The following is a 24756-nucleotide window of genomic DNA, read 5'->3' as shown; positions in this document are numbered from 1 at the left end:
AAGCATGCTGAATCAATACAAACAAGAGTCCATTAGATTCCATTGTGACATTGAGGGTTAAAATACCACTTTGGCCAGGCAGAAGGAACTTCAGTACAGATTTTAATAAAAATTATCGTACGTTAAACAGTCAAACACTACAAAGTAAATAATTTTCAAGGGAACTCAAAGTGCTGGAGGAATGACAAAAATGAAGTAAAAATTAAAATCATAATGATGTCATGTTTAACTCAACACAAGGAGATAGGATTCTATTGCATAAATTATAGTATATATCATTTGCACGTTGGGAATGTTCTAAGATTTACTGTATTTTCAGGACCATAGGCCGCACCTTTTTTAATGGTGCAGTTTTTATAGCTGGTACTATGTCTATATTTAACATCTAAGGCACACCCCCTTGATAGGGCACGGGAGCCCTCTGGTTGTGTTACAAAAACACAGACAAGAATACAAGTGTACATATTCAAAACCTTGAGTTTTTTTTGGTTTATTTAAGTATTGTTTACAAAGTAAAACACAAGGGTAAAATCTAACTTTAAAGAAGAGCTGGTGCAAAATATTTTGGCAATCTTACTTTTTACAGGCAATAACTTAAACTGTCAAACTTCTTGTCCACTGATTCTGACCAGAACAGCTTCGCTAAATCACCATTAAAATGTTCGCTTTCTTCGCTTTCAGAGTCACTTTCGGAGTCGCTTTCCGAAAGCTCGAACAACAGTCCAGCCCAAGTGTCAACAATGCATTCATTTTATTATAATCCTCTGTAAATTTTTGTGCCACCGTAGTCCCGGTCATGGTGGAAAAATGACACCGTTTAATGAAATGAAAGCACTAAGACGATAAACCAAACTTTCAAATTTCTAGATACGCTACGACCTTAGCATCTTTGAGTGCCTCCGCAGACAAAGCGTTGCGCATAACATCAAGTGGGATTTTCACCCAAAAATGTTTTATGTCTTGACTTGACAAGGCTCGGATCTGTGACATTCCGGTCCCCGAGGTGGGCGCCCAATTCTTAAACCTCTGAACTGGTCTCTTACCGCCGATATGTGAGACACAGGGCGCACTGCACGATTGCGCGTGCCGCATAATTTGAAGAAAATCTAAGAATTTTAGGTGCGTCTTATCATCGTTAAAATATGGTAACTAAAAAAAAACAAATTAATTGACTACATTTAGAAAATTACATGTTTGATTTTTTTTCTGGCTACATTTATTTTTTGGTACACATAAAAGGGAATGTATTACTCTTTTTTCATTTTGGTTATTTATGATAAGTCCAACTGTAATCTGATTTTGGGATGAACTGCTAGGAATGGAGTATCTTACATATTTGCAGATGTATAGCATACATCTGTATGTACTATTAGTTTATTGTTAAGTTACAATTTTTAATTAAAAAACAAACAAACATTTTTTTAGTATTCTGTGTGCCCTGCGACTGTATGGTAACCAATTCAGGGTGTCCCCCAGACCACTGCCCGCAGATAGCTGGGATGGGCTCCAGCACCCCCGCGACCCTAATGAGGAAAAGAGGTGCAGATAACGGACGGATGGATATTTAATTTTTGTATCTGTCCAAAACTTCGGTAATTGAATAAAGGCGAGAAAATAAAAAAATGTGTTTTTAAAACAACATCAATTTATCAAAATAATAATTGTCGATTTGTTGATTATTGAAATAATCGTTAGTTGCAGTTCTAAAACAATACACATGTCCCGTTCGAATTAAAACCTATTTAATTTAGCACTACTCCTAGATGTTATAATGAAATTGATTAATTATATTAGGATTAGTCAAGCTTTATTTATGTTCAGTCTTTTCTCGATCTCGTTTGATTGTGCCATGCGACCTAATGTTGAGTTTCTCATCTCAGAAAACCAAATCTGACTGGAAAAACCCCCACCTCATTGAAATGTTTTGTTATGTGAACGTTCTTATGATTGATGGTGATGTTATCAAATAAGGTTTTTTTTTAAATATAAATAAAATACTTTTTTCTTTCAGGGAGCGGATGGTGTCAGAGGTCTTAAGGGTGGCAAAGGAGAGAAAGTAAGTTATGCTTTGGCTATACATGTCTAGTTGCTTTGTATTAGTCAGTCAGCTGTAAACTGATTTTACTACCGCAATGAAGGGACACATTCATTATGCAGTTTCTCTTGTCCTGTCGTTAGGGAGAAGATGGTTTCCCTGGCTCCAAAGGAGACATGGGCCTCAAGGGAGACAGGGTCTGAGCATACTTATAACCCTTCCCACCGCTTCTCTACTTATTCTCACAAATCAACTAATCAAACTGTTTTGATCTCATAGGGAGACAGTGGTGCTACAGGTCCTCGTGGAGAGGATGGAACGGAAGGGCTGAAGGGTCAACAGGGAGCCATGGGGGATGTAGGACCTTCTGGCATTGCTGGAGAGAAGGTATAGTGCAGGTATATTCTTTTTGGTGCCGGGCTACACAGAGAGACATTTTATACTCTGCTCACTGTGGAACTTGGCTATATGACTTTGATGCTAACAGACACATGCAGAAGGCTAAAATTTTGCCAAAGTGATTGGCATCCACTTGCTGCATTCAAACATCTTGAGAGACGGATGTTTGAACAATATTCGTGCCTTGCCACAAGTAGTTGGTAAAACAATACCGATAGGTTTATAGTTTTTTTAACACTCATAAGGAGATAGGACGTCAGAATTTTTAACCTACAAGGAAAACAGAAGAGGACCGTACAAAAAAAACCCTCACAAGTCTGTTCTAAAAGCCCTCCGTTGAGCCCTTTCTGTTTGTCAAATCTCCTAGATTACAAAAAGCAGATCTGCTTCTAGAGTGTATAAACAGCAACATTATTGGCTGATAGCTACCATGATTCAGATTCAGATTCAGATTCAGATTTACTTTATTGTCATTCGTGTACACGTGTATACAGAACGAAATGTCGATACATCTGACCCGCACAGTTTCTTTGAACGTCAGCCGGGATAGATAAGATTAACCATGTCTTCGTCAGAATTTTAGCGCAGCAGTTCGTCATCTCGCGGTTCGATGCCTCTTCCAGTTGTTAAATGGTCCAGTTTATTGTCCAGAGAGCGAATGTTAGAGGGGTTAGCCTTTAGCCTAGCTGTTAGCCCGGCCCGCTTCGTCGAGGGGTTAGCCTTTAGCCTAGCTGTTAGCCCGGCCCGCTTCTTCTTCGCGCCGCTGTCTTGCCACTCTGCTTCGCTGCTTTGTAGGCCGCTGGTCTTGTAGGTCTTGTTGACATAGCAGTCCGTGGCTAATAAACACTCCCGAGTGGTCGTAGCACCGAGCGCTTGATGTCGAGTGGTCGTAGCACCGAGCGCTTGATGTCCTCGTTCGGCGGTAACGCCGCCGTCTTGCCACTCTGCTTCGCTGCCTTGTAGGCTGCTGGGTCTTGTCGACATAGCAGTCCGTGGCTAATACACATCAAGCGCTTGATGTCTGGATGATCGCATATCCAGCAAAAAAAACTGCGATCGTAACTTAATCTGCAGTTCGAGCCGACTTTGTGCGCCATCAAAACTGAGTCGAAGACTGGATCTTATGGCCGACGCGTAAAAAAACCGTTGCAAGTCGATGCGGCCGCAGCCATCAGGGCGCCGCCATCTTGCCAATTATCACAATATGATGAACAGTGAATTAAATTTTAAGTAACAAATACCAATGAGGTATAATCGTGAAAATAACAAAATGGCATCATTTACAATTTCCTTTCCAGGTGTCCGATATTTGAAAAAAAAAAAAAAAAATCACGTATGTTACAAAAAGCAGATCCGCCCTTGAGGGTGTTGAAATCAAATACCTGCAACATTATTGGCTGACAGTGACAATGATGTAAACATTGAATAATATTCAAAATTAACGAACAACAATGAGGTATTATAGTCAAAATAACATCCTAAATTGCATCCTATGAAATCTCCTTTGCAGGTGTCCAACATTAAAAACGGGATTAACTTATAAAATACCTACAGAAATTTGTTCTATACTCTCTGCAAAATTTAACTAATATTACTGCAGTGCACTGACGAAGAGTAGTTGTGAATCTCTTTATTTGACTATGCTCTGTATTATACTGCACACTCGGTATCCAGGTCATGCACAGCAGCCATAATTGGCTCAATAGTTTCATCAGTGTTGACTACTTCTTTATTGTATACCCAAAAGTCATTAGGCATTTTTAACCTTTCTTACTTGGTCAAACGTCAAGGACGGCATGATCTCACAAAATGCAGGAACTCACTTCAGGATTACGACACTATTTCACATGAGTCTCTAAATGCTAATGATGCATCACATCCAAAATGTCAACTTGACAATAGAAGTGCTTTCCCAACAAATAAGGACTAATGCTTTTTGCCAATGTGACTTGTACAGGTTGTCTTAGTCATTTTTTTCTAATCCACTTCTAATATCATTTTGTTATATTTCATAGGGCCACCTTGGAGTGCCAGGACTGCCTGGTTACCCAGGACGGCAAGGGTCAAAGGTAATCAAGAGCAAATTAAACCCGATCTCATCATTATCTGTACCCATCTTTTTTGGGGGTAAAAAACCCAAATGATGATATTGAATTTGTTAAAACTCTGCTATATTAATAAATCAATACATTGGGAATCATTCACAATGATAATTGAGGATATTTAACACTGTGCGGTTTTGAATAAGGTTAGCTAATATTTGATTAAGTACTTAATTATACAGTGGTGGGACACTGTAATGGATGCACAAGGCTGATTAACGTCCTTGTTCCTTTTCAGGGATCGCCTGGCTTCCTTGGTGGGGGAGGATCATCAGGGGAAAAGGGACGCAGAGTAAGGACTAGGGCGAATCTCACATTCATTCAAATCCACATACAATCGGAAGCCCGGTCAAATTTGACCATTTTCTTTTCAATCAAGGGTCCAGCTGGTCCGCCTGGATCTGGAGGTCAGAGAGGTCCTAATGTAAGTACGCCACTGATTGTAAAGTTCTAGTCTGACATGTGCATGATCAGAATGTGATTCGAAGGTGGCAGCTCTGGGGTTTACTTTCAGATTCTGCCTAATACCCGACAAAGTTAACTTTTCACATGCTTATTACACTTTTGTGTTTTTCCCGGCAGGGATCCCGAGGAGGAAGAGGGGCAAAAGGTCCAACTGGAAAACCTGGCGACAAAGTAACTGGACTTGACAAAGAAAAAAAAATAAAGAAAGACACACATACCCTCATCTTGAAAGATTATAGCATCACATTGTGAAACAATAACTTTTAGCAGGGAGAATTTTCAGAATGTTCAATAAGCTTGTCATGTTTTTTTTCAGGGTTCATCTGGACAAGATGGCTCTCAAGGATCCCCTGGAGAACAGGTAACTTCAACATCCATGGGAATTGGCTTGTCTGTACTCATGTGTCTCTTGAAACTGCATAGTCTCCAAAACACACAATTGTTGACTTGAATCAGCAACAATGTTATTTTTAGGGTCCTCAAGGCCCACAGGGAATGCAAGGTGAAACAGGTCCCAAAGGACCAAATGTAGGTATTCTTTACAGTAACTGTATGTGTTTGTTATTTTCTTTTTAGAATTTTTTTGTTTGATGCTGATATAAAATACTATTTGTCTAGGGTCCTCCCGGAAAAGACGGAGTTCCAGGTCATCCTGGCCATAGAGGAGAGCCAGTAAGTTGTCTGCTATTCCATTATGCCCAGGGTTGGGTAGGGTTACTTTAACTTGATTACTTTCAATTACTTTTGGATTACTCCAATACCAAATATGCTAATAAAAGACAAAAGAAACTAAATATGAATAAAATCATGACTCACAACACGTGGTAAGCTTTCTCTCCTGGCTTTGATCACTTTGATCTCTGGCAAAACTAACATAAAATGCGACAGAAACAAAATGAAAATAAATCCAAACAGCTTGCCAACATCATTTTTGCCGTTCCATCTATTCCGTTACTCCCCAAGCCTGCACTAAATTTAGTAACTTTATTCATATTTAGTTTCTTTTGTCTTTTATTAGCATATTTGGTATTGGAGTAATCCAAAAGTAATTGAAAGTAATCAAGTTAAAGTAACCCTACCCAACCCCGATTACACCTACATTATATTATTGTTTGACAATAACTTGCCTAGGAACTGAGAGTCATATATTGAGGCCACAACACAGCATGAGACTAAATTTTCTATCTTATAAGGGATTCCAAGGCAAAAATGGCGCCCCTGGTCCCTCGGGTGTTGTAGGACCACAGGTAAGCGGATTTCACCCAATTAATATCAATAACTTTTCCAGTATTTCAAATAAGTGTCCGAATCTCACTAACCCACAGGGAAAGTCTGGTGAAACGGGACCAAATGGCGACAGGGGCCATCCAGGTCCCCCTGGACCACCAGGTGAACAAGGCTTACCTGGATCGGCTGGAAAGGAGGGAGCAAAGGTGAGCAATTCTTTTTGTATTTTCAGCATGATCATTGTTTTTGCAATTCTGTCTCTTGATTAGAAGTTGATGAATGACGGCCATCTTTATCTCACTGCAGCTACTGGTAAATGTGTTTAATTGTGACAGAAAGAAATATCACGGAATGAGATTTTCTGTGCAGTTTGTATGTTCTCCCCGTGCTTCGTGGGTTTCCTCAGGCAACTCCGGTTTCCTCCCACATTCCAAAGACATGCATTTCAGGTGGATTGGCCGGTCCAAATTGTCCCTAGGTGTGAATGAGCGACCGAGTTGCCTGTCCCTGTGTGCCCTGCGATTGCCTGGCATCCAGTTCAGGGTGTCCCCTGCCCACTGCCCGATGATTGCTGGGATGGGCTCCAGCACCCCCGCGACCCTACTGAGGATAAGCGGTGCAGTTAATGAGATGAGATGAGATGAGATTAGATCAGTCTTAGTTATTTATGAGACTCTCTATTTAGGGTAAAAAAAAAAACAGAATTGACCGCTGTTTATCATACTTCCAGGGAGACATCGGCCCACCAGGAGCACCAGGAAAGAGTGGGCCAGAAGGGATCCAGGGATTTAGAGGAAGCAGAGGGATTCCTGGTGCACAGGTATTGTCCAAATTCAGGAGATTAAGTGCAGTTGAATCCTGAAGCCAAAAAAGACAGAATCCAGGCGCTTCATTGCAGAATTGTCTATTCTTCCAGGGTCCTGCAGGCTTGAAAGGAGGAGAGGGTGTACCTGGTATTGCAGGACTCACCGTAAGTCACATTTTAAAGAACCTGAGCAAAACGTTCAAACGGTGAAGGGGGAAAAGGTGTTGTCCACACTGAATAACATTTTTTTTTGTGGCTGTAGGGTGCCACTGGAGAGAGGGGACCTGATGGGCCGGCGGGTGCAATCGGGCAGCCAGGACCAACAGGCAACGTGGGCCCCGCGGGACCAGTCGGAGAGAAAGGCGAACCAGTAAGATGTCAAACGTTCACAATTCAGTTTAAATGTCCATTAGAATCTGATTTAAGATGATGACTACAACTGTCTGGATTCTCATTTCTACAAGGGAGAGAAGGGGCCAACTGGTCCAGCAGGAAACGACGGGGAACAAGGACCTGTTGGACTGCCAGGACTGGTGGGAGCACCTGGGCCTCCGGGTGAGGATGGAGACAAGGTAGTAAACGCTGCTACAACGCTCAAAAGTTCTGCTTTTCAAGATACCTCTCTCGACTTCTCTCCTTTTCCCTGTATCCAGGGTGAGACAGGAGGACCGGGCCAGAAGGGAAGCAAGGGTGACAAAGGAGAAGGAGTGAGTGTGAATTCCATTTCAATAATCTCAATATTATGAAAGCGACGTGCACCAGCAGGAGGCAGAATACATCCTGACTCATTATTGGTCTGGGATAATTCATTACGATAACAGTTTGTCTTTACAATGCACCCCACTGCAATAATGAGCAGATGGCGTTTAATAAGGTCTTCAGTGAAAGCATTTAACAGTCATTCTGCTCTTTAGGGCCCCTCGGGACCTATTGGAATCCAAGGACCCGCGGGCCAGCCAGGAATACTGGTAAGGCACCATAATTCATATGTACTGTAGGAAATTTCATCGCCACCCATCTTTTGCTTGTATTCTCGGCGGTGATCCGACTTTGCGTGATCTAGGGTCCAGATGGCGAGCCGGGGCCTCGAGGGCAGCAGGGAATGAATGGAGCCAAGGGAGATGAAGGATTGAGAGGCTTCAAGGGAGCAACAGGTCCCACGGGGCTACAGGTAACTAGAGCTGTTGATTTAACAACCACTGTATGTATTGACAGTGTTCGTACAGGTGCTTGAAATCCTTGAAAATACATGAAATCTAATCATTACAGATTCAAAAGTGCTTTAATTTTTGGCGAAGTGTTTTTGATTGGTGGAATGTTTCTCAACAAGTCTGCTTAAAGAGAACAAATACTGCTCTCTGGTGGCTTCGCTTTTCCATTAGTACATTTAATACAGGCCGTGTGGTAAATTGTAAAGGGAAGAACAATCTGCAACTGAAAATGTAAGCTACATATTACTGTCATTTTGACCCAAAACCTATATCAGGAGAGATTTGCCTAAAAAAAATGGAATTTCTTGATACATTTACAACCGAGATAAACAAATTCATATATAAATAGCAGTTATATTTGTGGCTCTGCAAAATACATGATTCTTACCAGATTTTTTTTCAATTTTAATTGTACTGGAGAAATTGGAAAATTGGTCCGAAAGTCCTTAAAAGTGCTTGAATTGGCCATGAAAAATGCGTCCAAAACCTGTATTGAATATTGATTGATTAATTCATAACTAAAATGATGTATTTCTGTTTAGGGAATGCCAGGACTGCCAGGCGAGAAAGGAGAAACTGGCCATGTGGGCTCTATGGTGAGTGATTCCTTTTATTTTTTTATGGTAAAGAAGCATTTGTCAAGGTTATAAGCTCCCCTTGACTTGCAAGTGAATCAATAATAATGAATGGACATCAGTAAGACTTGCTTGAAGATGGGATGATTCAAATAAATAGAGGTGAATAAACTTTGCTTGGTAATGGATTACAGCCTCAAATGACACTTCTGTCATGGAGGCTCAACTTCATATGAACGGATAGAATGTTAATGTTCTGCTCTCTGTCCGAAGGTCTTGTTCTGTCAAATCCCATCCTCCTCTTGTTTTTCTGGATAAGGCTGTGTTTTAGTAAATGTTGGTTTCAGAACAACGTCATCATGTATTTGAATCTGCATTTGAGATGCTCTCATGTCAGTTCAACATGGAAATTGAATTCTGATTTACAGATATTCTCATTTGTGTCTGTATTTATGTTTACCCGCATTCTGTTGAGCATCATATATCAAAGAAATATCTTACTTTGTTAAAAAAGTGTACAGTGGTTACATTTCCCCCCCAAACTATTATGGCATTAGGTGATGATGGTTGGCGAAAATAAATTACTGGCCTTACTTAAATGACAAATGACAGTTGTGCTTTCACGGCACGCATTGCTACAGCTAGATTAATCTCTGTATCGCTCAGACTTGATGCAAGATGGCAGCATGTCTGGTTTCACTTTCTTCTATTAGAATACTGCAGCTATTCTTCTGGGAAAAACAAGCTAAGGTCCGCCACCTGCAATATTGTTTCAAATGTTATTGTTTATCATATACAAAAATTAGAAAATGAAGAAAAGCATAACGATAACGTATCTGGGAACATCTCTGCGGAGCAATGATAATCTGATTTAAAACATTTGGTAAAATATCCTTGTTCACAAGGACTTTCAAATTTCACTTGGAATACAAATTATGTCAGTGTCCGCAGTCCCTGAGGTCTTCTGAAAGCAGTCTATTCACTGTTCCAAGGGTTGGGACCAAAACCAATGAGTAAACTACCTTCAGCCACTTGGGTTGTTTTGTGAGAGAAAAAGGAGGGTATTTTCTTCTCTTATTGTACACTAAATGTTTTTATACAGCACTTTGAGTGGCAATTAATTGGCTGAAAATGGCTTTACGCATAAACTTTAATTGATTCGATTGATTCATTGAGATCATATTACCCTTTTTAAAAAGATTAAGCACTACTACCAGACCTCTGTAACTCTGCCACCATGCTCATCTTCCAATCCAAAATCGGAACCCACCTTTTCAGATTAGGCTATTCATCCACCTAAACCAAGACTGCTTCACATGGTCCCCTCTTTTTCATTATTAGTTTTGATCAATCAAGTTTGTGAAACCGGTCTCAAGCAGGTGTTAGGAAGCCAACCCGGAATCTGATTTGCTAAACAAACAGCCTTCTCAAAAATCGATTTGACATTTTATGCCTTCAATATTTTTTTGAAGGCTTCCAGATAGATTTCGAAGCCTAGCATCAACAAATGCCTGAAAAGTGACTGATTAAATGCTTAAATACGAATGCACACATTTGAAAGCAGCACAACCAGGAAGAAGCAATGAAAGGAAGCTGACAGACAGTTTGCATTTATTTTATGGTTCACTGTTTACCGATCCCCTTAACCACCTGGTTTGCAGGTGTACCACTTCCTGTGGTGTTTCTCCAGGCCGTTTTTTGGGTAGTGGTTTGCTCCCCCTGAACTGGCTTTAATGTTTACCAGTACAAGGAGAAGCCTTTTGATCTGACTCAGATACGGAACCTCCATCATCTGGTCACTGTTGTTTTTCTGTGTAAAGCGTCATCCGCTCTTTAGAGATGACAGGCAGCGGTGTGTGTAGATAATGATAAAGAGCAAGAACTATTTTGTTTTGAAATTATTTTGAAGTATCACATCGCACAATAAGCATTGCATCTCCTGTGACTTTTGTAATTTGTCCAAAAACAAACTTTGTGATGAAGATATTATTATTTTGAGTCATATTAAAGGCACAGGTACATGTCTCTGACCACAACTAAAATCAAAACTGAAAAACTAAGGAAGGATTGCTGAACTGCTTTTATATTTTATAATCGACAATGTGGAACCATGAGGTGACAAATATTATGAAAATGCTTAACTAAAGGCATACAAGCCAGTAACTATAAATACAATATATCATTAATATAAATCTTTTTTAATCTATTATTCAGTGTGTGAAATTGATTATATTGTCATCGATTGTTATTATCATTTTCATTAATCGGTCTTAGGTGATGGACAAAATATCATTAACATAACATAATTCAGATATTTTTTAGGTGAGGAGAGGTCTTTCAGGCCTTCTAGGCGTACCACTGGTGTAGTTTGCCTGAAAAGCACTTCGAAATAAAATGTATTGTTGTTATTGTTGTTAATATTATTATTATCAGTATGAAGATTACAACTTTGGAAGTAATGAGATTTTACTGGCCAATAAATTATGTGGTCGCAAATGTGACAAAACAGTAAAATACTGAAGTGGAAAGTAAAGCAATGTTCCCCTCAGTGAAAGTGAAAAAATATAAGAGTGAAAGAGAGGAAGCAAACTGGAGCAATGGAGTGGAAGGAAGAGGCGGGCCGCTGACTGCGAGAAGGAAGGAAGACGCCGTGACAGCTGCTAATCAGATCAACCTCAGCCTTGGCTGACTAATGAGTGTCCGCCTTTGTGACAGTTATCTCGCTGTGCTGTCAACCATAAACACACGCTTGGTGAGATTCTCTCCAGCTCCTGCGCTTCCTCAGCCAGATTATGTGGCGGTACGGGGCCAGAACAAAAACGTCAGGGTGCAGGATCCTGCCAAGGACACTCAGGAGACCCGCACTTATGTTTGACTGGTGCAGATGAAGACTTGTCACAAGCTTGTCCAAACTGGATGGATGAACTTGTGTTGTTTCCGGTCTACAAGGAGAACGTTCCTCCCAGTGTGGACCTCAAACCTTTCCTCATGTTTCCTCAACTGAAAAATAGTTGGGATTAATTTCTGGGCGGCTATAGTGGGGTAATGTGCAGTCTGATCACATTCTGACTGACTGCAAGCTGATCATAACAGCTTTATCATTACAAAGAAGAAAAAGAGTGATTATGGTGGCGGGGCAAATGAGAAAAAGTCTAAGCATGGAGAGTAACGATCTGTCTGGATGAATTTACAATTTGACAAACCTTATGTATTCAGCAAACTTTTTGGGCTCACCTCTCGGGGTCATGAAATTCAATGGTGATTTTCAGCCTTGAACATCAAAAGAAAACATTTGATCTTATCTTCACAGGGGCCCCCAGGACAGCACGGACCCAGAGGCCCCCAGGGGCAGATAGGAGCAGAGGTAGATGAATTAATGTCCTTTTGGTATTGTTGAAGTTCAATTCATTTTCTCCAGTTATCATGTCCTGTACTGACATAAGATATGCTATGCAGGAATTTATGAGAAATATATTGTAACAAAATAAAACAAATGGTTACATTTGTATACTGATATTTTCAGACAAATATATACTTTAGTTGTGACTTTCTGAGTGGGTTAGTCCCTCAAATTTTATGAACGTAAGTACTACCACATCAGGGAATTCAGGAACCTCTCAAAATCGACATTTAAACTAAAATGTGGCTGCCATATTTGCCAACTGCTATGATTTCTATGTTAATAAAAAAAAGTGAATTCATTAGTGATGTGAAGTGAAATCTGATTAGGTCAGTTTGCTGCCGTTCTTGAATACTGAGCTGGAAATATACCAGACTTGAAACTATAAAACACCAGAAGAAAATGGTCCAAGGAATCAGATAGCATAGGCAAAACTACTACACAGGTTTTCTCTATGTCTTTAAATTCACAATCAGATCAGTTGTACTCAAGGATGTTTGTCTCTGTCGGGTTTAAAAGAGATAAACCAACGGCTGACCAAGGAATTCAGGCAAAGGCAAGAATAAAGTTTTGCTACTGCAGTAGGAAAAAGATTCGTCAGCGACGAGATGCAACGTGGCACGTTTCGCTGTCCGGATCTTTCTGACTACTTCCGGTTCAGTAGCACGTATTTATTGAAAAGTCCAGATGCGCATTACATTACATACAATGGAAAAATACTGAAATGCGTGGATTTTTGAATAAGACTATATATGTGTGTGTGTGTGTGTGTGTGTGTGTGTGTGTGTGTGTGTGTGAATGATTACATGTGTCTTAAAATAGAAAAACAGGTTAATTTCATAGCAAATTAATTTGTAACATAGGAGTCTGAGAAATACATGTACACAATGACTAAAAATTGCTTACTTTACAGTCTCTAATGGCTCACAAGTGCATCCAATGAACACCCCTGGGAATTAATTTTCGGAGACCAAGATATGTGAAAAAAAGAGGTTCCAGTTCAAAATTGAAGGCATGGATAGCTAAAAGAAGGCGGTATCGTCGTTTTGACCACACTCTGCCATCTACCTTAGACTCTTGAATAATTAATGTGGCATGGAGATTCCCTAAGAAAGACTTATATTTTCAGCTTCATTAATCATTTAAAACTATTTTACGGTCAGCCTGGAGAGGCGTTTATATTTACCTGGATAATGGCTATCTATCTGCATAGTGTCTCACTGAGCTCAATTATTCAATGTTCAAGGGCAGCAAGGTGTGATACATAATGGGTGATGCGTGTTCAAGTTGAATATCACGTGGGCACCGTGACGGGAGGGAAGGCAGTGCTTTGTTTTTACAGATTATCTACCATGCTTGTCAAAATGCAGCAAAATATGAAAATGCATCAAGTGTCCTCCTCAACGAACATAGGACCAACAGCACCTGACTCATTAAATCTATCATGCCACATTGAGATCTTTCTTTTAATTAGCACAACTGACTGCCCATCAATATAAGCTTTTTGTGATAAAATGGTATGTTAAAGATGTCCTTGGCTCTTTTTAAAACATGTTTTGTCATTAGGGCGCAGCAGGAATGCAAGGTGGAGTTGGTCAACCAGGACCTCCTGGAGAGAAGGTCAGCATGCCCCGCAAGCAAAGATTAGAAAATATTTTCGCTCATGGCTTGTAATGTGTTTTGTTTTTCTAGGGTGAAGATGGTGAGGCCGGGGATCCAGGACCCGTTGGCACATCCGGTCTACCTGTACGTCAAGACTAGCCTGTCTTCCTTTCATCACTACTTTACTATTTATGACAAACCTGTTTATGATGTTTCAGGGCATTAAAGGTGACATTGGAGAAAAGGGCGATTCTGGACCACCTGGTACTCCAGGACCTCCAGGCGTCCGAGGACTGCCAGGGGAGGATGGAACTAAGGGCAATATTGTTAGTTTGTTCGACTCCGTCATTACAATGAAAACACAAAATGATTTTGTCTAGGGTATTACTGACAAATCTGTCTCCCAAGGGGCCAGTTGGATTCCCAGGAGATGCAGGACCACGTGGAGAAGTTGGTGTCACGGTAAGAAACGAAAAACCCCTTCCTTTTAATGTTGTATAATTATTCAAGTGGAGAGGCTGGTTATTTAAAATCAAAAGGTAGATTTTTAAAGACCTAATGCTCTTATTTAGTCAAAATCATTTACCACCACTTCTTGAACATAAACACAAATGGTTGCGCTTGACACAAACCCCATAGTGTCTTTGTTCTAGCTGCAGCACATTTTGTCACTTTTTCACAATTAGCATAGACCAAAATTGTAGTACTAATGGAAATTGGAAAACACACATCCATTCCAATTGAGAAAGACAATAACAATCGAAGTAATTTCTTCTCAAGGTAGTGCTTGGTTAACCCACAAAACCATACTCTACAATCTTCAGTTTCAGAGACAAATCACTGTTTATGATTTAGGGGCAAGACGGTGGACCTGGACCTAAAGGTGATGTCGGAGAAACAGGGAAAGCGGTGAGTTTTCAGGATGAGTGGGTGTTTTGTAACACCAACTTAAAATGACTAATATCACCTGCAGGGACCCCTAGGAGCCTCTGGAGAGCCTGGTCCTCCAGGACCTCCTGGACGAAGGGTGATAATAATATGTCATATGTTTTGGTTTTCATCTAGTTGGCATGTATTTATCAATTAAATAGTTTTAAGCTTCCTTACATCAATAAATTATTCTACTTCAGGGTCACGTGGGCGCTCCAGGACTTGAAGGAAAGCAGGGACTAAAAGGGGCCAAGGTGAGCATGACCGTTTTTACTTCAACTCCTTCCTATTAAAATATTGGTTCACCCTCATCTCTATGTAGGTACATTGTCATGTCTATATCTTTTTTGGTTTTGTAGGGAACAACAGGTCTTCAAGGTTCAATAGGTAAGACTGGCCCTGTAGGAGCGCAAGGCCAACCGGGAAAACCAGGTCCAGACGGGCTTCATGGCATCCCAGGCCCTTCGGTCAGTGCCCTAAATGAAGATCACAGAGCAAACATTTGAAAGTCTTTTCTTAAACCTCATTGGGTAACAATTTACTCATTTCTTTAATCTCCAGGGTGAGCAAGGGTTACCTGGTCCGCAAGGACAAACTGGACCACCAGGGCCGATGGTGAGCTCCTAATTAGGCTGCTAACGGATTTAATAAATTGTATGGCAATTCAGGATAATTTTTGACCAAAAAAGGAGTCAAGCACAATTTGATAAATTTCCCAAGCTTTAGTTTGCAAAATTTAAGGGGATAACTGACACGTCTTGAATTGTTTACAGGGACCACCAGGACTTCAAGGATTGAAGGGGGACCCTGGAATTGAAGGAGAAAAAGTACAGCACCGAGAATAATTATATAATTGTGAGAGAAGTTTTAAAATACATCTGTTTGCAGGGTCATGGTGGGCTGCTTGGCCTTGTGGGCCCTCCGGGAGAACCTGGTGAGAAAGGTGACAGAGGCCTGCCTGGTATTGATGGACCACATGGCCCCAAAGGAGATGAGGTATGAATGCTTACAATGGTGCTTTGAGGTCCATGCAAGCTGTGGTTTGTATTTTTTGACATGCAAGTTTTGAGTTGTGGGTGTGTTTTGCATTTTGGTCTCTAAAGTTGAGCACATAAACTAGAGGAACATACACAATGTGTTTCCACACAAACACATAGCTTAACCAGTATTCACCTAGTCCAACACTAAAATAATTAAAAGTGAATGAATATTTACTTAAATTTCACATACATAAAGGATACAGTGATTAATGGAAAACATATTTTAGAAAATGTAGAAGCCAGCGCAAAGCAAACAAAGATTGTGTTTGCATATGTTATTGTGCAGAGTGTGTGGATCAGTGGTTCAGGTGGTAAGTATACAATTCGGTGCTGCGTAGGTAAACATCAATCTGAGGACACAATGCAAAGGATAATGGGAAAGACATAATATACTACCAGAAACACAAACAGCACACCAAGATGTTTAACCCTTCAATAAAGCAGCACTCATGTACTAATGATAAGTAATAGTGATAATTAAGTAAACTAAAATAAGTCCTTGTAACTTTATTTATCTAGGGTGTCACTGGCCTACCTGGTCCCACTGGACCACCAGGACCACCTGGTCTGTCAGTAAGTTACTTTTACATCTAAGAGTTTCTGTACCATTTAATACTATTATATCTTGCAATAAAATGTTCATGTTCCTTATTCTGTTATTAGGGCGCAGGTGGAGATAAGGGATCCAAGGGTGACATGGTAAGTCCAAAAACTGGCTATAAAATTTTACAAGGTTATTTATTTGACAATTCTCTGCATGTGTGGTGGACAAGAGACACAGTATGCTCCACTTGCTTCGATGTAAAATATATATATAATGACAACCTATCGAAAAGCTTGTTGCACAAGCATGAAGTCTAGTGGGAGATTTGTCAGGCCTGTTGTTACTAGGATAACAGCGAGCATGATTTTCAAAATCACTCCTGTGAGTTTCGACCACTGACTGCAAATGCATAAAGACACGTATTCCTGTTAACCCGCTGCCTTATGCGCCTTTGTAAAGCTGGGCACCATCAAATGACAAGTCATATTTTCTTCTTTTCTACAGGGCTCCATCGGCCCCGCAGGTGATCCGGGCCCTATTGGCCTTCCAGGACCTCCAGTCAGTACACGTGACGATCAGCATTGTTGCCTTCTGGACCTTTGTTTTTTCCCCATAATTTTACTTCTTTGCATGACATCCTACAGGGACCAGCTGCGACAGTGGTTCAACCTCTACCGATGCGCGAGGGCAGGAAGAAGAAAAGACGAAACTCTTTGAAAGAGGAGGAAGCTGTTATCAATATGGAAGACTATCTGCAATCAGATGAACCTTTTGACGGGGAGGACGGAATGGAAGAAGTCTTTGCCACACTTTCATCCATGAAAACCGACGTAGAGCTGATGAGGAGGCCCCTGGGGACGTTTGATAGCCCGGCACGGACCTGCAAGGAGCTCATGATGGTGCAGCCCGATTTCAAAGATGGTGAATAAGCAACTTGTTATACTTGCTGTGCTGTCTTTCCTGGATTAGTGATTAAAGCACCAGAAATTATGTTAGTCTCTGAATGGGGACCAAACTGTCATCCTGTGATTGAAAACGAGCTTAACATCCTTTGTCTTGACCTTTCTTTGCATTGTGAGGGTGACAACATGCTTGTGTGTGCTTGTTAGGTGACTATTGGATTGATCCTAACCAAGGGTGCAACCGAGATGCCCTCAAGGTTTTCTGCAACTTCACAGCTGGCGGAGATACCTGTCTGGACCCTGACAAGAAGATCGAAACAGTGAGAAATTTACAATGCAAACTGTCAAGTGACTCACTTTGTAATTGTTTCCCTTATTGGTCTTTAGGTGAAATTAGCAGCATGGAGCAAAGAGAAACCAGGAGGCTGGTATAGTCAATACAGAAAAGGGAGAAAGGTAACCTACAGTGCCTAGCAAAAGTATTATTCCAAACTTGTTCTCATATTCCGACAATTCAAGCTTAAATCCTAAAGCTAAAAAAACTGAAAATATTTTCAAAGACTCAAAAACATGTAAGACACAATGATGAATTTGAACCAAGTCAAGTCACATTTATTTGTATTGCCCTCAATCACAAGATGTCTCAAAAGACTGCAGAGTTTATAATTACACCATCCCCTGATCTTGAACCAACATGCGGGCAAGGAAAAACTCAAAACCCCAGCAGGAGGAAAATAAGAAACCTTGAGAAGAGGCCTCACAAGTAATCCCCCTTCCAGGATTACCAGGAAGCAATAGATTTAGAATTGGGGAACAGTACACAAAATATAGTGAACATCATTAAAAGGAATCCAGGTTGTTTAAACAGTTTGTATTGTATTCATAACAACAAAAAAACTGAAAAGTAGGTGTTACAAAATTATTGCCTCGCTGTTCTCTCAGCTCAGCCAACTGAATCCAGGAGGACTTCTGATTCATCTAATGTCGACTTTAAGGATACCAATGACGAACAGAGTGCACCTGTGTGTCTTTTACTTAAAATGCACCTGAAAAGCCGGCATAATGAAGCATTATGTGACCATTTTGAAGACCAAAGAACACACCGGACGGAGAAAGTTATGGAAAACTTCAAAGCAGGAATTGGATACAAGAAGTTTTCGGAATCTTTACAGATAGAAATCAAAATAGAAAGTTTAAAACCAGTGCAAATCTACCAAGACCTAGCTGTTCCTCTTAACAAACAAGGAAAAAAAACAATCAAAAAGTAGGCCAAGAGGCCCATGATCACATTCGAAGAAACGCATAGAAAGCTGAGGTGGGACAATCTGTGCATAAGACAACTATTGATCTCACTCTGAATATATTTGTCCTTCACCGTGGCAAAAAGTAAGCCCTTACTGAAAAAATATTATGAAAAAGCCACATTGATAGATAAATAACAGCTAAGACCAAAATTGAACTTTTGGGGCTGACTGAAAGTGGTATGTTTGGCGTACAAGTAACACTGCACATCACCCTGAAAACAACAAGCTTTTAAAGGCATACCCAAAAATGACACAGCAAAAGGAGGTTGTAGAAATTATTAACTCAAAGAAGACCAATATGTTTGCAATGCCTACTGCCTACCTCAATTTATTATCTGTTTGCACGACATAGAACATTGAATGCATTTGGTTTCTTTTCATGACTGTGTCTCACATGTTGGTAATTCTTGCAAAATATTTTTGTTATCTATAAGTTTGAAGCCTGAAATATGGCAATATGTCAAAAAGTTCTTGTGGGAGGGCAATACTTTGGTAAGGCACTGTAATTGAAAATATTGCTCTGTCCAGGATGAAAACTAACATATCCTTATAATTTAGTTCTCCTACATTGACATGGATGGCAACACCGTACAAGTGGTTCAGCTGACCTTCCTCAAACTATTGAGCGCTGCCGCTAAGCAGCGCTTCACGTACACGTGCCAGAACTCGGTGGGTTGGTATGATGGCTCCTCACAATCCTACAGCCATGCCTTGCGATTCCGGGCCGCGAACGACGAAGAGCTGACCAAGGCCAAAAGTTCCTTCATCCACGTCGTGTATGACGGATGCCAGGTTGGTGCTAAAAAACTCTGTTATCCATCACTGGTTTCTTTAATTCACCTGTTTTTTATAAATGCATAATAACTTTAGAGTTCAGATATTTTAGGTGCCTCTCTTTTTTTTTTAATTAACTGAATGAACTTCACATAGCACATCGACCTGTTTGCGGCCATACCACCCTGAAAACGCCCAATCTCGGGAAGTTAAGCAGGGTTAGTCGCGCCAGGTTAGTACTCTGATGGGAGAATACCAGGTGCTGTAAATAGGTTATTTGGCTCACGCTCTGCTGAGACAGCAATGACCGTAGCCGCTGCTGGTACAGTCGGTGAAAATGAAATTCCCCAGACGGACCAAATAAATCAAGTTATTAATTACTATTAAATGGTAATTATGAGGAAAGCTGTAGCTTAAATCCAAAAGTCAAGAATTTATTTATTGGTTAATCGGAATCAAATGCCACATGTGAAATTGCAGTCCTGCGGTATGTCGCAACAAGTGAATCGAAACTGAAACCATACCAAATGATTATTTTAACGATTGGGATGATCTGTTAATTATGACGAATCAATCATTGATGCTGTAGTCCAGGGGTGGCAAACAAGTTCGACACAAAGAGCCGGAATTTTTAACGGTGAGAGTCAAAGAGCCACACCACGCACTGACCGGCCATAACAGACAGACACACACAATTAAAAACATATTATTTCCCATAACACACTCTTCTCCTTACAATACAGTATTGTTCTTGTGATGATTTCAAGGAAAGTGTCTACCCTCAATACACACACACACAAAAAAAAAACTAAACATGAATCAAGGTAAAGAGCCACAGTATATAGAAAATATGATGAGGCAAAGAGCCGCATTCTTATTGGCCAAGAGCCGCATGCGGCTCTAGAGCCACGTGTTCGCCACCCCTGCTGTAATCAAACCCAAGTGATTATTTTAAATCACTTTTGTCTATGTGTCATACTGTCTACATGTGTGTCTTAGTGTAATGTGTCCTTCCATATTTTTGTATCTTCTAGAAACAGGGCTTAGAGAAACGCAATTTCAATTCTCTGTTTTATGCTGCAGAATTGTCAATAAAGCTGACTTTATTGCCAATTGCCATTATTTGCCAACATAGAAATGGTCAATATGACAAAATGATCATAACTACATTATTTTTTAATCAAATCACAATCTAAATTTTTATCACTATTGTTATTTTATTTTTTTCTAGAATAGTTGAATAAACGTCATGCTTAACTGAAAGAAAATAACTGGCGTGTTAAAACAGCAATGCATCTTGATCAGGTCATAATTTATTTAGTGTAAACATCCAAAATTGGTTTAAATGTGCATTAACAATAACCCCCAAATTCAATGAAAGCACATGTTTTCTATACGCCGTTAGTTTTCCTAGTAAACCTTGTAAACTTTTGTTGATTTGTCCTAATTTATGTTTTTATCTTATCTTTGTCTTTTCAAAATTTTATTAAACATTTATACTGAAATGCCATGTTTAATGTCGTTATAAACAATGTTCACCAAGTTGTTGTCTATGACAATAAAGACAATTCAAATCTATTCTATCTGCACCTGCTCGTTGAATGAAACTGCATTTGTACCGCAACATATCAAGATTTGTATCAATTCATATTTGATTGTGATCCTCCCAAATACCAGTTTCTAAAAATCCAGAAAATCCTCCTGGACTCATACAACCCAGAAGGCTAGAATTTAATCACATCAGATCAATGTCAATTAAGTTTAGAGTTTTTACCCCCACCTAATCTATTCACATGCCACAGAATAGCAGTTTTACCTATTCCCTTGCAGGTGCGGAAAGGTCAGGAAAGCACTGTCCTGCAGCTGGATTCCCCATCTTCCGAGTTGCTGCCCATCATGGATGTTTCTGCAACGGACTTTGGCAACAACAACCAAAAGTTTGGATTCCATGTTGGACGTGTCTGCTTCACCGGCTGAAAAAAATAAACGTCAGGAAGAAAAAAAACAAACAGAAAGAAACAAGACCACTGAACACTGCAAAACCAAAGAGACGGGAGTTTTACCACTGCCCCAAGCAATATTTATTGTTATATTATGTTGTATATTATTTAAGACTTTTTTTCACAGCCCATGTTGGGAATTCCTTTTGCCTTACAGCAATGAGAAAACATTCATCAGTTGCAAAAAAAGCACCAAAGGGAAATAAGATGTGTTTATGTTTTTTTATTGTTTGCTTTTTCAATTTCTTTCTTCAGATGATTCTTGATTGCCGAACTTACGAGCTATGTGAAACTGTCAGACTGGCTCTGAATACAATAATCCCTCGTTATCAAGGTTATTGGGGACCATGATTTCCTGCGGAATGTGAAAATCCGCAAAATTAGCGGCGCCCTTTCATAAAAACACCCAAGGGTCAAACTGACCTCAAGTTGTCATCCTTACCAACTGATAGCAACAAAATAACAACTATAGATCTACAAATAAAAACACAGAAAATGGAATTGCAGTTAAATGAATGGTCTTTATTGTCATTAGAAAAAAGTACAAGATTAGAGGGCTTCTACTTTCAATGTTAGAAAGCGATTTAGAGAGTGGCAGGCTTTACTTCATGCTAGCATCAGGTATCCCTGGATTGTGCCAGGTTTCTGTGATTATTAAAGAAAATCGAATGTAGCAGTTTCCCACAAGTTATAGGTCAAGGTCATCCGTTTCATGGGAAATGGATGTGGCATTGGTGAGATACAGGCTCGGCAGAGGTTGCTTGTGAGAGTTGTTTCGTAGCCTAGCCGTGCATGCCCTCTCAGTCGCTTCCTGGGCGCTTAAATAATCCGCAACCCGCTTTTGATCACCATTTCTTTGTGCTCCTCTGACTTTCTTCAGAGTATGATTTGATTTATAAATTTCATTTTAATTTAATTAGTCGCTAAAAGCTAGCTGTTGTCCTGCTTCTCAGTTTGTTTTGGCGGCCACATTCACTTGTGTGCCAGCCCCCCTGTTTGACTGACAGCGTACACCAGTCTCCCACCGTCGTGCACAGTCACACCCACCCAACATACAAAGCATTCCCTAACCTGCCCCAGTGATATTATTTGCTGTCTGCTGTCTGCTAAGGAACACAGTGCACGATAGGTTGATATCAATGACAATAAAGACAATTCATTTCAAAATCCGCGAAGCAGTGAACCAGCAAAAACAGAATCGCAAAACGGGATTACTGTACTCTCCAGGCACATAAATCTGCATTCTAACAGCTAACTATACCGTGTGCCGAGCACCTTTATTCAACACCTGATCCATCCTTCATTTTAGACTTGGAGGAGTAATGACTTATTTTCTTTTCCCTTGAAGCGCAGTTTGCTAAACGTGGATAGCATTTAGTAGCTAAATGTGGGCTCTCAAGGACTATACAGTCACTCTCTAGTATCGTGTTGTTTTAGGCTTTTTGCAAAATGTTGTCTCCACACGTACTGTAATTTTTTCTTGACTGCGGGGACATTTCAGGGCAGGAATTAAGAGCATGTTGATTTGAACAGGCATAGATGCCATGCTCCATTATAGAAAGAGACATGTCATGCAACTCCTGTCACTTTACTGCCTCGCTCAAAGACCTTTGTTTCTCTGGTTTATTTTTATGTCAGAATATGAACGTGTTATTCACGCTTCACTGGTGCCTTTTTTATGGGATCTCTTTGTTTGTGTGCCTCTTTGGGTTAGATCTCAGGACAAACTGGGAATGGGGTCGGGTTGGGTGTAATTGCTCCTGCAGCAGAAAGAAACACCCTCTGAGAGAGGCTCTAGGACTGTTGATGAAGGCGAAAGAGAGGTTTGGGGCGGTGTGGGGTGGGCTAGTAGTGGGTTTTGCAGATCTTCTGGCTGATTGTGCCAATTTCACAGGGCCAGGGAAGGTCGCTGGGGACATTTCAGTAGAGTTTGATTCGTTGCTTTGTAGGGAAACTCCACTCTTGAATTGAATTGGCCTTTTACTATTTCATAAGAAGCACAAAAGGAGATTCGTGTATGAAAACGAGCTCAGCCGGCATTAGAAGGAGGGCCTGCCGATTAATAGGCTGAACGATTTAATCGGCTATTATGAGCTTTTTTTCCGCCTACCCTCACAATATAATTTTGGATAAAAATGACATTACCGAGATGTGTCGTGAAAAATAAATTGTTGTACTGATTTTTACAAATGTTATTCTGCTCCCTATTAGAATTGGCATCAAATGAAAACTTGATACTGATGGGGCCACATTTGGTGGTTAGAAAATGTCAATGTCTTTAAATGTCCATGTGGCGCTACGTCATATTTTTTTGACGACAAAATATGCCAAGAGCCTGTGTGATTACATGCATATTCCTCAAGTGTGTTATTTTGAGTGAGTCTTAAGGTCTGTAAAGCCATTAGTTTAATTTAAATGTGCTTCCTGGATTTGAATCTTTGATACTCTCTGTCGTCATATCCTGGCTTAAAGGCATGATCACATCTCTCAGACAGTTCATTCATCTACTCTATGTGCATTTCTTAGACACACTTAAATAAACTCTTCTTTTTACTCCATTTGGGGGGTTCGGGTTGGGATTTGGACTGTATTTAAAACAAGCCTTTTCTTACCTTTACCCTTTTAATGCTATACTAACAAAAAACTGTGACAATGTCCATAAAACAACTCTCCAAAGAGCCCAACCCCCTGACGCTCCTCCCAATTTTTTCTACCTACTGTATTTTTGGGAGTATAAATCGCAGTATTTTTTAAACTTGTATTACCGGAATATCGTTTCACATGCCATTTTCATACTAGACAACTAGGCCTGTGTTGATCATTTCAACTCCCTCCGCATGAAAATGTACCCCCTTGCATATGTCACTCACACAAACGTCACTAAAATGACTTTGAACTGTAATAGAACTGTAAAGCACAGAGCATTTGTGTCTAGTATATATATATATATATATATATATATATATATATATATATATATATATATATATATATATATATATATAATCACTTTTGAGCAAGGTGAAAATATTTACTTTGAAAAAATGACATTAACTTGTATCTTACCAATCATGACACGAACATTTAGAACAGAGGGCATCATTTTGCCAAATTAAATATTTTTAACTTACTCAAAAGCGATTTTTATACATGGTGCAAATGCTCTGTATTTTACTGTTCAATGAGATTCAGCAAACGTTGGCTGATGCGACTTATACTCTGGAGGTACTTAGAGTCCGGAAAATACGGCAATGTTCTGCACGTCCCAGTACAGCATTGCTGAAAGTAAGATAAAAGCAGAAAGATGCTGTGGAAAAAATATATGAAGGCTGTTTGAACTCAGGTGGGCATTTTTGACACATACTGAATGGATATTAGAAGGTTCTGTTGGTAGTATACAAAATCATGCATGGACTTGCTCCCTCATATCTTTTAGATTTA

At 40.0% G+C, this 24756-nt stretch overlaps 1 protein-coding gene across 2 annotated transcripts in view; it reads left to right on the top strand.

Annotated features, from left to right (window-relative positions):
* col5a3a (collagen, type V, alpha 3a) overlaps positions 1 to 23128 on the top strand; it is a 95996-nt gene extending 72868 nt beyond the window's left edge. For both annotated transcript variants that reach the window (XM_088330478.1, XM_088330469.1), the window contains exons 28-67: positions 2012 to 2056; positions 2179 to 2232; positions 2315 to 2422; positions 4450 to 4503; positions 4775 to 4828; positions 4916 to 4960; positions 5119 to 5172; positions 5318 to 5362; positions 5476 to 5529; positions 5620 to 5673; positions 6195 to 6248; positions 6327 to 6434; positions 6959 to 7048; positions 7145 to 7198; positions 7296 to 7403; positions 7498 to 7605; positions 7687 to 7740; positions 7948 to 8001; positions 8097 to 8204; positions 8787 to 8840; positions 12130 to 12183; positions 13786 to 13839; positions 13912 to 13965; positions 14040 to 14147; positions 14230 to 14283; positions 14677 to 14730; positions 14795 to 14848; positions 14952 to 15005; positions 15111 to 15218; positions 15313 to 15366; positions 15525 to 15578; positions 15640 to 15747; positions 16311 to 16364; positions 16455 to 16490; positions 16840 to 16893; positions 16980 to 17256; positions 17445 to 17557; positions 17625 to 17693; positions 19100 to 19333; positions 21146 to 23128. In XM_088330478.1, the coding sequence (XP_088186604.1) occupies positions 2012 to 2056; positions 2179 to 2232; positions 2315 to 2422; positions 4450 to 4503; positions 4775 to 4828; positions 4916 to 4960; positions 5119 to 5172; positions 5318 to 5362; positions 5476 to 5529; positions 5620 to 5673; positions 6195 to 6248; positions 6327 to 6434; positions 6959 to 7048; positions 7145 to 7198; positions 7296 to 7403; positions 7498 to 7605; positions 7687 to 7740; positions 7948 to 8001; positions 8097 to 8204; positions 8787 to 8840; positions 12130 to 12183; positions 13786 to 13839; positions 13912 to 13965; positions 14040 to 14147; positions 14230 to 14283; positions 14677 to 14730; positions 14795 to 14848; positions 14952 to 15005; positions 15111 to 15218; positions 15313 to 15366; positions 15525 to 15578; positions 15640 to 15747; positions 16311 to 16364; positions 16455 to 16490; positions 16840 to 16893; positions 16980 to 17256; positions 17445 to 17557; positions 17625 to 17693; positions 19100 to 19333; positions 21146 to 21292 (3153 nt within the window). In that variant the 3' untranslated portion in view covers positions 21293 to 23128. The remainder of the gene's footprint in view (positions 1 to 2011; positions 2057 to 2178; positions 2233 to 2314; positions 2423 to 4449; positions 4504 to 4774; positions 4829 to 4915; positions 4961 to 5118; positions 5173 to 5317; positions 5363 to 5475; positions 5530 to 5619; positions 5674 to 6194; positions 6249 to 6326; positions 6435 to 6958; positions 7049 to 7144; positions 7199 to 7295; positions 7404 to 7497; positions 7606 to 7686; positions 7741 to 7947; positions 8002 to 8096; positions 8205 to 8786; positions 8841 to 12129; positions 12184 to 13785; positions 13840 to 13911; positions 13966 to 14039; positions 14148 to 14229; positions 14284 to 14676; positions 14731 to 14794; positions 14849 to 14951; positions 15006 to 15110; positions 15219 to 15312; positions 15367 to 15524; positions 15579 to 15639; positions 15748 to 16310; positions 16365 to 16454; positions 16491 to 16839; positions 16894 to 16979; positions 17257 to 17444; positions 17558 to 17624; positions 17694 to 19099; positions 19334 to 21145) is intronic.
* The last annotated feature ends 1628 nt before the right edge of the window (positions 23129 to 24756 follow it).

Source organism: Urocampus carinirostris, chromosome 1, assembly GCF_059441175.1.
Source record: "Urocampus carinirostris isolate Australia breed hairy pipefish chromosome 1, RoL_Ucar_1.0, whole genome shotgun sequence".
NCBI classification, from domain to species: domain Eukaryota; kingdom Metazoa; phylum Chordata; class Actinopteri; order Syngnathiformes; family Syngnathidae; genus Urocampus; species Urocampus carinirostris.
This window is presented reverse-complemented; position numbering and strand designations above follow the sequence as displayed.